The 15,358-nt window shown below is 45.4% G+C and overlaps 1 protein-coding gene across 2 annotated transcripts in view; it reads left to right on the top strand.

Moving 5' to 3' along the window:
- Nucleotides 1-7,016, top strand: part of PPP2R2B (protein phosphatase 2 regulatory subunit Bbeta) — a 456,765-nt gene extending 449,749 nt beyond the window's left edge. For both annotated transcript variants that reach the window (XM_060092035.1, XM_060092036.1), the window contains 2 exons: nt 3,812-3,903; nt 6,737-7,016. In XM_060092035.1, the coding sequence (XP_059948018.1) occupies nt 3,812-3,903; nt 6,737-7,016 (372 nt within the window). The remainder of the gene's footprint in view (nt 1-3,811; nt 3,904-6,736) is intronic.
- The last annotated feature ends 8,342 nt before the right edge of the window (nt 7,017-15,358 follow it).

Genomic DNA, 15,358 nt, shown 5'->3' with positions numbered 1-15,358 from the left:
AAATGTCCATCATCTGTCAATGATGAATGGATAAAGAAGATGTGATACATGTATATATAATGGAATATCAATAAGCCTAGAAAAGAATGAAATAATGCCATTTGCAGCAACATGGATGGACCTAGAGATTATCATGCTAAGTGGAGTCAGAGAAACACAAATATCATAGGATATCCCTTATTTGGGGAATCTAAAATATGACACAAATGAACTTATCTACAAAACAGAAACAGACTCCAGAGAACAGACCTGTGGTTGCTAAGGGGGAGAGGGAGTGGGGGAGGGATGGATTGAGAGTTTGGGAGTGACATACACACACAGTACTATATATAAGATAGATAACCAGCATGGACCTACTGTATATACAGCACAGGGAACTCTACTCAATATCCTGTAATAACCTATATGGGAAAAGAATCTGAAAAAAAAATTATATATATATATATGTGTGTATATAAGGGAATCACTTTGCTATACACCTGAAATTAACACAACAAACATTTTAAATCTGCTAAACTTAAAAAAAAAATGGTGCATCAAATACATAAATAAATAAAAGGTCTCAGGAAAATAATGAAAAAAAGTGCTCCATAACAGGTAAGAGGAAGCAGTAGGGGGAGATAAGATTGAAAATAGGATCAATTTTGCCTTTTTCTTTCAAAAAGTAGGAGATCTGGAATACAAGGATAATAAATTTGGCTCCCCTTGCCCACTGCACTAATTCCATCTTGACATCCTTCCCCTTCAGAAGCCCCACTCCTCTTCCTTTTCTCCCTCTATTACACAGAACTTGGAAGCAAGTCAATGATAAAATCAAGAAGAGGCAAGAATCAGGTTTGCTTTCTAGAAAAGAGATGGATTCTTGAGGTCAGGGTCCTCCAACCATCAGAAGAAAAGTTCGACCCCCAATTTATGCCCTTACCTCCACCATCCCTTTCTTCCAAGGAATTAGTCTGTGCTGATTTGGGAGAGGGGGAATTATAGTCAAGACCAGGGTTAGGCAAACCATGACTCAGAGGCCAATCCTGCCTGCCACCTATCTTTGTAAATAAAGTTTTATTGGAACATAACTCCCACTCATTTGTTTATGTATTATAGCTGCTTTTGCATGACAAGGGTAGAGTTGGGTGGTTGCTCTATGGCCCACAAAGTATAATTATTTACTATCTGGGCCTTTATAGAAAAAGTTTGTCAAGACCTGGAATCAGCTCTCTCTTTGGCCCAGGACTCTCTTCTGCTTTGCTCAAGGATTCCTAATGATAACTAGAGATCTTCAACAAGCAGAAATGGCCCTACAAACAAAATCGCCTTCCAGATCAGATCTGAGCCACTTCCAATATTCACAAAAGGTGGAGGAAGGGAAGGACAGTGTCTTAATTTATAGCAGAGTTCCCAAGCTCAAGACACAAGCCTCACCCTTACATCCCATTACCTAACAAAGCCAAAAGCCCAGCTGCAGATGGATTCTCTTGTCACTATAGCACTGAAGCAGATACCCTGACAAGGCCCAGAACTGTTTGGGAACAAGAGAGTAAAGGTGGAGGAAATTAATTTGCAGACTTAGAAATCCTTACACTGTCCAAATAACTCAGAGAGCTTTTCAAATACCCGGAACATCTAATGGAACAAGGAATGAATCTGATCTCATTCCTCTGCCCAGTGCTAAGCACACAGCTGAGCCTCTGAGCTCAGCATCCAACAGAACTCTGGGGTCAAGGGAGGAGAAGGGCCTAGGCTGCAGGAAAAGGGAGAGTGAACCATCACTATCCATCTAAACAAAGTCAAACAGTGCTTTTCATAAGGTCCCTCTGCCTTCACCCAATTTTAGCTCCCTCTCGGCCTCACCTCAGTTCCCAGCTCCTGTCTAGGACTGAGACCCCACGTAAGGCGAGGCCAATGAGGCAGAGACAGTGGGAGGTAGATTGCTAGAGAAAGCAAAAGTGTGTGTGTGCTCCAGAACCCAGATTCCGGGTTCACTTCCCATTCTGTCATTTCCTTTTCTGTGTGATCTCGGACAAATGGTGTCATACCCGGTACTTCATCCTCTGTTAAAGCGAAGAGAATGACAACACCTACATCCTAAGATGATGTTAGAGATGAAATAAGAGTCTATGGATAAAGCGCCTGGCTAATAATAACAAGCTGGCATATTATGTATGCCTGTTATAATTACCAGTCCCTATGACAGACCTCAGGAAGAATTCAGAATTGCACCCAGATTACTACCCTCCAAGCCCTCATCCTCTGCCTATTTGCCATCTTCACCTGAGTTGCTGAATGCAGCTGGAGAAAAACACCCCAATCATGCTGACCAGATGCATTTAAAATTCACATCCAACAACTTCAAGCGGCCCTCGGCGCCTTCCAGAAACCCTGCACTGTTTCCCAGCTACCCCCTCCCCTTCCTCACTCTCAGCTCATAACCTTGCTTCTTATTTCACTGAAAAATAGAAGAGAAAACTGCTGCATACTCCAGGGCTGTGCCACGCACATCACATCAGAGTCTACTGGATGAGCTCCCTTTGCATAGACATCTCCAAATTATAGATCCCCAAAATGAACGTGGCAACTCCGTCTTTCCACTTGCTCAAGAGAAAGATGCAGGAGCCCTCTTTGACTCCTGTTTTCCTCTCCACACTTCAGTGGATCCATCCCCAAGACCCATCAGCTCTCCTTCCAAACATGTCGAGAATCCGACCACCTCCCACCACTGCCTGCTCTCGTCCAAGCCGTCATCTATCACCCAGGTTGTACCTAGCCTCCCTGCCTTTGGCCCTGCAGGCTTACACTCTTTCACGACACAGCAGGCTCAGCATCCTTTCTGTGAAGTCTTTCACATCACTCAGAGTAAGGGGCCTACGGGAACTGGTGAGCACACGCTGAGGCCTCCACACTCTGCTCGTTGCCACCCTCCACCGCACTGCCTCCAGGACTCCTGCCTCTGGGCCTTTACATTTGCTGTTCCCCATGCTTGGAAAGCCTTTCCCCCAGATACCACTGAGGTGCCTTCATTTCTTTCAGGCTTCTGCTCCAATGCCACCACCTCAGGTGAACCCTTGACTACTCACCCTGTATAAAATAATACTCCCACTCCCTTTTTCCATGTTTTTTTCTCTATATCTTTATCACCAACCATCTAAAATATCTTATATATTTACTTGGTTATACAGTCTCTTCCCCAACACTAGGAGGAAAGCACCCCCAGGGGTATTCTGTTCATGGGTCTCTCCCAACCACATAGCAGGCATTCAATAAATATTTGTCGAATAAAAAGCTGAATGAACGGTGTCCTCTAAAGCAGCTTAGAAAATGGGACTCTTCTGCTTAATGGGCCCTGCTCTATGCCACCATCTATGTAAGCAAGCTTGTTTAATCCACACTAGCTGTGTAAGCAGCTCACCGACTTATCTTAATGTCCCAAGGCTGAAAAGGGCCACACCTGGGTTCAGATCTGAGACCATCCGATTCAAGCCACATTTACACTGAAAGAATTAACAGCTCACATCCAAAGAGGAGCTTCACACAGAGAAATCATTTTTAAAAATAATAACACCCTTTGGGCTTCCCTGGTGGCGCAGTGGTTGAAAGTCCACCTGCCGATGTGGGGGGCGTGGGTTCGTGCCCCGGTCCGGGAAGATCCCACATGCCGCGGAGCGGCTGGGCCCATGAGCCATGGCCACTGAGCCTGCGCGTCCGGAGCCTGTGCTCCGCAACGGGAGAGGCCACAACAGTGAGAGGCCTGCGTACAGCAAAAATAATAATAATAATAATAATAATAACACCCTCTTAATGTGTCCTCCCCCGCAACCAGGTTCACGACTACCTCCGCAGCAAGCTGTGCTCCCTCTACGAAAATGACTGCATTTTTGATAAATTTGAATGTGTGTGGAATGGGTCAGACAGGTAAGAAAGGTCTGTGTGGCTGGGAACTTTCCAAAGGTGGTCCCTCTCTTTGCAAAGGCCCTGGGCTGTGTATCCTAAGCAGGGTGCAACCAAAGGGAGATCAAAATCAGCCCCGAGGCCTGGCAGAGACGCACTGTGTGGACCACTGGATGACCCTTGAGGCAGGCCTGGAAAGGAGGGAGGGATGAGTGACACCCTTGACTCCTCTTTCAGGACTGGCTCAGGTGACCACTTAACCTCAAGAAAATCCTACCTTGGGGCTTCCCTGGTGGCGCAGTGGTTGAGAGTCTGCCTGCCGATGCAGGGGACACGGGTTCGTGCCCCAGTCAGGGAAGACCCCACATGCCGCGGAGCGGCTGGACCCGTGAGCCATGGCCGCTGAGCCTGCGCGTCCGGAGCCTGTGTTCCGCAACGGGAGAGGCCACAACAGTGAGAGGCCCGTGTACTGCAAAAAAAAAAAAAAAAAAGAAAGAAATTCCTACCTTGTACACACAAGACACTCCCAGAGCTGGGTCAACATGCCTAAAATGAAGCTCCACCAGCAAATTTCCAGCATGAATAGTTCAGATGACTGCAGAGTGTGCTTTCTAGATGGAAAATTATTCCTTGAAGCTTCCAGTATAGACCTGGCCAAAGGCCCTGGTGGTTCATTAACCGAATTCTACTCGGCCTCATTTATCACATGTCTTGAAAGTGATTTATGACTGTTTTAAGGCCTTTGATTTCAACAGTACTTCCTATTACCTCCCCTTAGTTTCTTTTTGGTTTGACAAATATTACAGATGACTCTCTGATTTCCTGGAGAAGTAAGCACAGGCTACCAGGGGCTGTTCCTCAATGAAGGTGGCATCAGCAGTAGTGTTTGGAAGCAGGGAAATTCTATCACGGCAAAGCACTCAGAGAGTCGAGCTCTTAGTGAGTGCAGGCTCTCCCTCTGTGACCCTTGTTGGGCTTTTTTTTGTCAGTGATCCAAAATCAGCCTTCCACTTAGGCCTGGAAGGAATCACCACGTGGCAGAGGACGCATGTCACACTGCCCAGTAGGTAGAAGGCAGAGCAACTGTGACATAGTAACAAAGGCCCTCGAGGGGAAAAGAAGCTAGCCCAGCCCTATTATTTTATTTACTTTCATTTCCAGCTGTCATTTATTCATTGTTTATTAAGAATAGGTTTTTTTTAATACTTGTGGTTGTTATTGTTCCAGTTTCCCTCCTATCTTAACCAAGATTCAAAAACTGTACTTACTAGGTACTTTCACACACATCATGTTTTTTAATCCCGACCACAATCCATCAAGATTGTTTTCACCATCCCCATTTTCCAGTTGAGGAAACTGAGGCTCAGCCAGATAAAGTAATCTGCCCAACCTCATGAACTAGTAAGCAGTAGAGACAAGAGGAAGAGTTTGAATCCTAAAATCAACATGCTTTCCACTGCATTACAATTTCTTTCCATAAATGAGAAAATGTTATTCTTGGTCCAGATAAGGTTGAGATTATTTTCCCAGAAAAGACTTTCTCTTACTGTTTAAAAACAAGTCGGGTCATGGTGAGGGAAGCAAAGGTCAGTGCATGGGAAGTAGTGAGGCCAAGTGGCTGAATGCTTGTGCCCCAGAGTCAGGCAGATGTGGGCTGGAGACCTGACTTGGCTACTTATTAGATGTGTGACACTGTACAAGTCACTCACTTTTCCTCCTGTGTAAATCCCTTACATGGGATGAAGGAAGAGTAAATGAAGTCTGGGGTAAAAGCACTCAGCACCCTGCCTGATGAGGTAATATTAGCTCGCTCTATGACAGAAACACACATTTCACAGCATCAGTTTCCTGGGCCAGCATAACAAAATCTAACCCTTGGTTAATTTCTTGGACAGCTAACAAAGTAGCCAAAAACTCAGCCCCTTGGCTCAGCCCCAATCTTGTCTTCACCTTTCTCCAACCCTAGATGAGACACTGTGTTCTCCCATCCTAACCAGCCAGTCAGTTCAGAGCCTCACCCACAAGCAAGACCACACCCACCTCTCCAGGGGGCAGCCACAATGGGACGCCACTTGATATCTTTCCCTCAGCCTGTCATCTTGTCCGAACTGTCACCATTAAAGAGTCAGTCCATTGCTTCTGGAAGGCTCTGGCATTCACTGCTCTCTAAATCAATGGTAGATATGCCTGCGAATGGATAACTCTTGTAGAAAGGTAGAAACCATCTGTCAGTCCCCTCAAAGGCTTATTTCCTTACCCTACATCCTTTCAGAATTGAATTTTTGTTTACTCCCTTCCCGAGTGAGACCATGATGGCATCTAATTTTTTGGAAAAGGCTGAATTTAGATCCAGTTCTTAGCAGGGGGAGGAAACATGCTGGTATGTGTGCTGTACTGCCAGCATCCCTCCTGCAGTGCTGATGCGAGAAAGCCTTAGCAGTCGGGCAACACAGAATTCCTCGTACTGTAACCGTGCTTTAAATGTACACAGTACAATGACGGTTGTTTTCAGTGTTCCTACTCTCATAACTTCACTCCAGCCTCAGAATCCTGATGTGAGGGAGGTGGGCTGAGATCATTAAAACCACTGGACTCATTTATGGAGCCCAAGAACCAAAAGGAATCTATTGGTAAATAACAAGGAGGGTTATCACGATCCTTCACCCAGCCAGAGAGTTTGTTGCTATTAGTGATTCCAGAGAAACTCAACAGTCACACTACAAAGCCTGTTGCGGTTTTTGATCTCTTGTTTGTTTCTTGTGTGGTGCCATAAGCTGGCCACATTGTGGTGTCGTTTGCTCTAGAAAGCCTTTGTCTGTAGCACTCAGTCACTCCCTTTTTCCTCTCTGCCTTGCAGTGTCATCATGACGGGCTCCTACAACAACTTCTTCAGGATGTTTGACCGAAACACCAAGCGCGATGTTACCCTTGAGGCCTCGAGGGAAAACAGCAAACCCCGAGCTATCCTAAAACCGCGCAAAGTGTGCGTGGGGGGCAAGCGGAGAAAAGACGAGATCAGTGTCGACAGTCTGGACTTTAGCAAAAAGATCTTGCATACAGCTTGGCATCCTTCAGAAAATATTATAGCAGTGGCGGCTACAAATAACCTATATATATTCCAGGACAAGGTTAACTAGGAAGACAAGTTATTACTTAATAATCTCACATACTGAATACTAGTCAAACACGTTTTTAAATGTTTCTTTGGGTGTTCATTTGATGCATCGACTCTAATTTCCCTCTGCAGGAAACAAATGGAATAGAAGTCCGTGGAGTCCAACCTTCCCAAATCCGCAGTTCTAAGAAATTTTGTCAAACCCAACAGGTTCTGGGACACTTCTGTTTAGAATTGAGAGCTGCCAGCTAACAGTAATTCTTCCATAGCTGACTTGAATTTCTGATGCTTTTATTGCCCCGTTTTCTCTGGTGGGTCCAGTGTTTTGTTTCTAGGTGTCTGCTGAGATAAAATGAGGTTGTCTGTAGTATTTAAAGAGAAAAGAAAGAGATACGTTTTTTTTTAATTAAGCAACTCCATTTGATGATTGAAAAAAAAATCCAATGAAAAATAAACACCGTTTACTCTACTCTTAGAGAAATTCTCCTTGTTTTGTGAAAAATCAGAACCAGTCAGCATCTCCTGCCCCTACAGCACTTTTTTTTTTTCCATTTTCCGTTTTCTTTTCCGCAATTTCATTTGAACCAGAGATTTATTTCACAGGGCCGCAAAGAGGATGCAGAATGGGAAGGGGAAAGGGCCACATCAACACTGCTATATTCTTTTCTTGTAAGCGCCATAGAAACAGCCTGAGAATTTGGCTAGGAAACACCATGAATGCTTCAGGGGACATAAAGAGAACACTTCGCTTCTCAGAGTTAGCTTGGCAAGGCCATGTGCGGCCAGATTCCATCTGCTGCTTTGTTACTCTTGCTTTTTGTTGTTTTAAATGGCTCCATATAATCCTCTACTTACATGTTCCTTGGCTTTTTCCCTTCAACCTTTTCCAGCTTATTTATTCCACTGACTTCTTTGTTAAGGCCGAGTCCTGGTTGTTTATTATCTGGCATTCTAAATGCAACAGTAAGTTGGAGGCCATGGCACCACCCCTGGCTCCCTGAGAAAGTGTCTCCAAAGCAGCCCCCTCCTCTCTTCCTGGGTTTTGTAACCAAAAGTAACAATCCATCAATCTCCACTGTAGCTAGAACAAAAATGGCCAATAAAAAATGCTGCTTTGTAAGAGCTAATCAAGTGCTTCTAATCCACCCTAAGCTCACCATCTAGAAAAACAGACCAGAGGGTTCTCCTCCTACAAAAATGGAATACGGGGGAATCAAGAAGCTTTGACATCAAAGTAAAGTCTGCTTGAAACTGGGGAGGCTGGTTCATCCTTCCCCCCCATTGAGGATTCAGACATATAACTTCCAGAAGGTCTCCTGTGACGCACCTCTGGGAAGGAGACTAAATGAATTCAAAAGACAGAGAAATTTGAAACAGAGGCTCAGGGAGGAGGTGGGAGGTACTCAAAGCCGGGCCTGGGCTCAGTGTCTCTCCATTCCTGTCACCGTGACTCATTTCCCCAGACTTGCATTTAGTGAAATGGCTTGACATGAGAATTTTCCTTTTAAAGAGAAATTTTCTTTCACTTTGTATATTTATTAGAAGTCCCAACATTCAAGTGTAATTTGTTTTGGAAGAGGGAAAAATACTGAAAGAACCATCTTTCAATTCTAAGCTACTATCCATTTAATAACAGCTTTTTGGCAAGGAAATAACTACTTAAATGAACAATTTTGTAAGATGCGGCTCAATTTCAGAAACATTAAAATATGAACGAGTACATCTCAAAATTGAGGAAGCATGTGGATGAAGCCATGCCTCTCTTCTCCGTATTTATCTTTCCTGCAATGAAAGCCCCAGGGGAAACTCTTGAGGCAGGATGCCTGGCCTGAGGGGGACAATTTTCTCAGAGGAGACCAAGAGAGCATCAGAAACTTGTCCAACTCACAGAGAACTGTGATATCAAGATAGATAGAAGGACCAGCCGGTTCCTGTCCTGAGTTGACCATCAACTTCCTCACAGCCTTTCCTCTGCTTCCCCAAGACTCAGCCCCTCTGTCTGTACCAGTTGACAGGACAGATCATTGTTCCTCAGACTTAAGCATCGACCCACCTCTATACTGTTACTCATTTCACATTTATTTAAGTCATCTTTTCTAGAAGCAAGACTTAGCCTCCTCCACACAAAGAATATTCATGAAATGTCAGTTTTAATGTTTTGTTCTAACATTAAAATGATCACATAACCATTAATGTAACAAACATGTACCCATTCACCACCTACAGGCATTTTGTGAACCCCAGCGTGCATGCTTACCGAACTTTGGGACACTGAGTTCTGATGCCACAGAACATTTAAGCCTTTGGAGCCATCAGAGACTTGCCATGGACAATGGTTCTTCACAGACTGGAGTCAAGAGTGCTCCCCAGAGCACATACATGAACAATTTTGATCATGGCTTGAAGGGGTTCACAGGCCCCCCTACAGCCTGTCTGTGGCCTCCATCTCAAAGCCCCTACACTAATCCAATACCCTCACCACATAGGTGTACGGTCTGAGATCTACAGCGTGGGAGGAACTTGCAAAAGACGTCAGAGCTAAGAGCAGAGGGCCGCCATCCTCCCCTTCCCCCTGAACAAAGGATGCACCAGAGCAAACATCGAAGACTCCTAAATGGAAGCAGGAGGAGAAGGCCCTAGAGGTCAGGCCTTGGCAAAAATCCCCACCACCATGCTTCAGCAATGACCTGCTCTGTGCCAGGTACAGAACTAGGTATTTACACCTGCCATTTCCTTCCGCCCCAGGGCTAGTGATTTTCTTGGTTGGTGGCACCTAGAAGTCAGTCCCTTTTCCAGCTGACACTCAAAGCTATGTGAAAGCTGACTTGCCACCTTTTCGACGGTTTGTTGTGCTCTCAGAATCCTGCCCTACCTTAAATTTACCCCACAAGGCCTACTGCTTGGTACCAGCCCTCAGGTTATACTGGAGGATGTCTGTTGACTTCTGGGAAACGGGAGCTGCAGCTTCCCGGGCTTTGATTAAAATCATCCTAATGCAACAGTCCATTCCTGACATTTTAATAAGCAGTTCAAAAGCTCAACGTTGGCAGACATCCATGCTTTCACCTCCAGAGGACGAAGGTGAGCTGGAAGAAACAGAGAAGGAAGACACAAGGCAGCATGCAGCAGTGGGATGTCCGTAGGTGAATGGGCAACAGGAACCAACATGCTTCTTAACTCTTTAATCTCTGGCTCCTGCCTTTACTCTTGGGGGTGGGGGAGCATCTCTAAACCTCTCAGTGACCTTGTAATTAACTCAACCATATCAACATGCATTAGGCAACCAGCATGTGGAAGGCGGAACAATTGTCAGGTGAAACAAAGATGAAGCTACGATTCTTTTAGCTCAGTGACCAGATGAAGTAAGTCAGCCGTCTCCAAGGTATTTCTTTTGAACCTCCAGGGTCCATTATAATAAAAGTTAGACCCTCTAATGCTTCATCGCTGACAACGTGGAAGACCATTTCTCTTCCTTCAAACCTGCAGAGTAACTATCCAAAGCTTCCCTCCTACCCCCCACCCTGGGCCCCATTCTTTTTTCAGCCCCTCTGCTGGCTGGCTCCAGGGCTCAAGAAGGCCCTAGTAGGCCTAATAACAAAGTTTTGTGGGGACACTATTGTCCACAGACTGAACGAAGGAACCATTCCTAATTTGTCCTCTTCCATCATGGCCATGCGCAGATGAGGCTGGTGTGTTTTAAAACACTACCCCCCCCAAGACACAGCAAACCCCCGTTCACCCCTGGGAAACGTTCACACTCCGGGCCTCTGTCCTACCTTAACTTGCCTCTTCCCCCTGTACTTCTAGGTCAAGTCTCAGGAGCCACTTGCTGTGGGAATGACTTGCCTGGTCAATGGAAAGAACATGGAACTAGGGGACAGGAAATGTGGGTCCTGTTCCTGGCTCTGCCGCTGAGTGAGGAGCTTAGGCAAGCCGCTCAGTGCCTACGTCAGTCACATCGCCTGAAAAGGGGTCAGAAAGCTGTCCGCCCTCGCTCATGGAATGACTGTGAGGGACACAAGAAACTCATTTACTTATAACCACTTCGATAAGCTTAAAGCACCACCAAATAACACCAGCAACAATATTCACAGAGGACATATGGGTGATTTCTCATATCTCCTTCCCTTAACCCCAGGAGATACATGCCAGTGTTATTCCCATTTTGCAGATGGGGAAAGAGACTCAAGCTTTCAACATAGCCAAGAGCACATAGCCAGTAAGTGGTAGAACCAGGTCTCCAGCTCAAGGTTTCAGACTCTAAAGCCAGAGTTCTTAAAGTACTGCTTCTACTACATGAGAGTAGCTAACAGTTTTTGAGTGCTTTCTATGGGCCAGGCTTGGGTCTACAAATTCCCCATGTATTAACTCATTTACCTCCAAAACTCTAGAGGCAGATACTATTATTGTTCCCTTTTACAGATAAGGAAGCAGAGAGATGATAAAACTTAACTAACTTTACACAGTTCACAAGGGACAGAGCCAGACAGTTTGGTCAAAGTTCTTATCCTCTCTCCCCATCTCACATTATATATAGATGGAAGTTACCGATTAGAAAACCAGTTCCAGTAATGGCCAGTAAGTTCATCAACGTTAAACATTTGAGTGCCTGGTTTGTGTCAGGCAGCCAGGCAGCCAGGCTCTAGGCGAGGGGCTGGGGTTCCTGAGATGTGTAAGCCACTGGTCCCCGCCCTCCAGAAGGTGACAGCCATGTGTGTGGTGGACCTACTTACAATGCAATGTACAAAGTGCAGAAATGGTACAGAAAAGGAAATGGTTAATGAATGAGGACTGGTAAGAAAAAGTTTCTCGTATAATAAGTGTGACATAAGTGAATAAGTGACATCTGAGCCGAGTGCTAAAGCAGTTTCCCCAACAAAGAATGATACGCATTTCCAAGAGAGAGAACAACACATATGAGGTACCGAAGCAAGAATGGGTGTGGCATGGAAGCGTGAAGTCAGTGTTTCTCTAATTCTATTAAAAACACATTTTCAGGGCCTCCCTGGTGGCGCAGTGGTTGAGAGTCCGCCTGCCGATGCAGGGGACACGGGTTCGTGCCCCGATCACGGAGGATCCCACATGCCGCGGAGCGGCTGGGCCCGCGAGCCATGGCCGCGGAGCCTGTGTGTCCGGAGCCTGTGCTCCGCAACGGGAGAGGCCACAGCAGTGAGAGGCCCGCGTACAGCAAAAAAAAAAAAAAAAAAAAACACATTTTCAATTTGCCAGAACTGGCCTACCCCTTCTTTCTTTCATTCATCCAATAAGAAATATTTATTAAGCCCCCCACACACAAGTACTGTATTTAAATGTAAAATAGATAGAAAGAATAAAAGGAAACCAATAATTGTGAGCACTTATTATGCAGCAAGTGTTGTGCTAGGCATTTTTATAAATCATTACAATCACCTGACCGGTAAATACATTATTCCATTTTTATAGTTGATAAACAGATTCAAAAGGGTTAAGTGACACAGTCACTGTGACACAGCCAGACATTTTATCTAGATCTGTCTGTGCTTCTTTCCAGGTAATGCATAGCTACCTTGTCTGATTTTTTTCCACTAGTGAGGATATTCACAAACCATCTCTCTGTGACCAAACATTGCCTGACAGCTGACCAGGAAAACAAATTTGGTCCGTCACCAAAGCAGAGAGTGAAGTCAAGTGGCTCACCGAGGTCTCCAGCCACTGACCCTGACCTTATTCTTACTGCTTAACCATCCCCCAATTTAGATCTTCCACACCTCATTAGTTTAACTGCTGGTGGCAGAACCAAGGTGATCTGCTGTCTCTGCTGATTCCTACCTCGGACGCTGCCAAAACAATGATCACTGTAGGGCCAGAAACAGGGGTTTAGTGACTGTTTCCAGATTCTCAATCCACTCCCTACCCCCAATTTCCTGAAGAGTCAAGCTTGGTCTCTTGGATGGACAGTTTCCCACCAGAGCCTCTCCTGCTCACCTGTCTCCACTTCCAGCTGCAACCCCCATCATTTGGTAGCCGCATTTGGTTTGAGCAGAGAGAGCATTTCTCCTGAACTCATCCTTGTGTGGAAACCCTGAGAACACAGCGAAGTGGGACTAGCCACAAGCACTGGGATTCTTGCTGTGGTTGGCTAGTGCTACACATCCTCCCAGCCAAAACAGTAAATTCTTGTGGAGGTCAAAGAGAACCCCACGAAGGCTGGAGTAGAACTGATGGAAGGAGGCTGCCTCGCTGGCAGAAGAAAAAGCGGTATCTGGGCACTCTATAAATGAGTCACTCAGCTGGGTGATATTCATGCATTCATTCATTCATTCATTCCTCAATAAACATTTAAAGATTAATCATGTACTACCTGCCAAGCCCTGTGCCAGGGTGGTCTGGGGAAGCAGTAGTGACAGTCCCTGTCTTCATAGGGCTTATAGTGTCATGCGAGATGCAGGCAAACTCCCAGGTGATGATAGCAGTAGAATATCAAGGGTAAGAGTCCAGGATGCTTGCCTGGGTTGAAATCGAAGCTCCACCACTTATAAGCTAAATGACCCTTAACAAATTAACCTCTGTGTCTCAAGTTTCCTTACTGATGAAATAAGGATAAAAATGGCACCTGTCTCATAATATTGCCATGAAGATTCCTAGCCAACAACAAGGAGTCGATGCGCATTTCTTGCTCTTGTTCTCCTAGTGCTCTTATGCATGCCCTCATGGGTATCTCCTGTGCCAGGAGAATACAAAGTAACAGTACCTCACCCGGACCACGAGTTCCCCAGACAGGTGATGACTACTGTAAAACCTGAGAGATAAGCAGGAAATTAGTTATCCAGGGGATGAGAGAGGAAAAGAGTGCTCCAGGCATCAATATGGTATATGTAAAGGCAAAGGAGCACATAGTGTAATTAAGGAACTTATAATAGTCTGGTATGACTGACTAGTAAAAAACAGGGATGCAAACCAAGGAAAGTAAAGGGACATAATGTCAGGGGACAGTAATGCATGATATGAGAAATAAAATTGCATGGCCTTAGTGAAGTTCACACATCAGGGGTTCTCCAATAGTTAGGCTATGAGCCGCTCAACTGAGGAATTTTAGGTTTCTGTAATGTAACAAATATGAATGGTCCTGGCACAGGGGATAGATTGAGAAACTCAGCTCAAGTGTCAACTCCTTGGAGAAGCCTTTCCTGACCACCCTAATGTCCATGAGGACCAAGGTATTCTTTTTTTTTTTAATTTTTTTTATTTTTTATTTTATTTTTTTTATTAGTTTCTGCTTTATAACAAAGTGAATCAGTCATACATATACATCTGTTCCCCCATCCCTTCCCTCTTCATCTCCTTCCCTCCCACCCTCCCTATCCCACCCCTCCAGGCGGTCACAAAGCACCGAGCTGATCTCCCTGTGCTATGCGGCTGCTTCCCACTATCTATCTACCTTACATTTGGTACTGTATATATAGGACCAAGGTATTCTTGATTTCCCCCTCTGGTATCCCCAAAGCATAGAGAAGAGTCTGGCTCATAGTAGGTGCTCAATAAATGTTGGCTGAATGAATGAATGAATGAACAAATAAATGAGTGAGGAAGACAGGTACAGACTCTGCCCTCAGGAAGCTTACAAGCTGAGCAGTGTCCCGCTGGGAGTTTGAGTTAAGGGGAGCTTGGTGTAGGGCATCACAGGACTGCTCAGGGGAGTCAAGGAATGAAAAAGAAAAAATGGAGAGCCAGTGAGCCAAGATGTGTTTAGAGCAAGCAACCAAGCTCAGAGAGCAGCGTTAGTTAATAGAGCACATGTGTGCCCGCGTGATGCATTACCCTCCCAGCAGTAGTTAGTCTTCTGGGACCTCGCACAGTATGCAAAAAGGTTGACAGCTTACAATCAATACCATGCTCACCGATGCAGGGAGCGACATTATCACATCCGAGATATTACCCCCACATCCCGGCTCGAACACTAAATATTCCCAATAACAAGGCTAAGGGAAGTGACAGCTATTATTTTCAACCCTCCTGCTTGGAAGCAAGAGGTGAGGCAAAGCTTCCCCTGGGTGTTCTTAGGGGAAGGCAAGCCAGTTCCCCAAAGAAATTACTCAGAGCCAAGCCCATGCCTCATGCAGCAAGACAGGGATGGGAGAAGATTGGCATTTTCATTTGCCTGGGTGTCCACAATATAGAAGTGGAGGTTTTGTGGGCAACTGAGAAGCACAACAATAAATGAGAAGGGGGAAGATGGTTGGGTTGGCGGGGATGTGTGAGGTCTGAATGCTGGATTTCATCCTACATGCCCAGGTCACTCTAATAAAAAAACAACTTGACTCCCCCCACCCATCCCGTTGGGCTTTCTTATTTCAGCTTCTCTGACTGTGGCATAATTGAAAGTCA

Source organism: Mesoplodon densirostris, chromosome 3 (assembly GCF_025265405.1).
Source record: "Mesoplodon densirostris isolate mMesDen1 chromosome 3, mMesDen1 primary haplotype, whole genome shotgun sequence".
In the NCBI taxonomy this organism is placed as follows: Eukaryota; Metazoa; Chordata; class Mammalia; order Artiodactyla; family Ziphiidae; genus Mesoplodon; species Mesoplodon densirostris.
The sequence above is the reverse complement of the archived record's forward strand: the minus strand, read 5'-3'. Positions and strand labels throughout refer to the sequence as shown.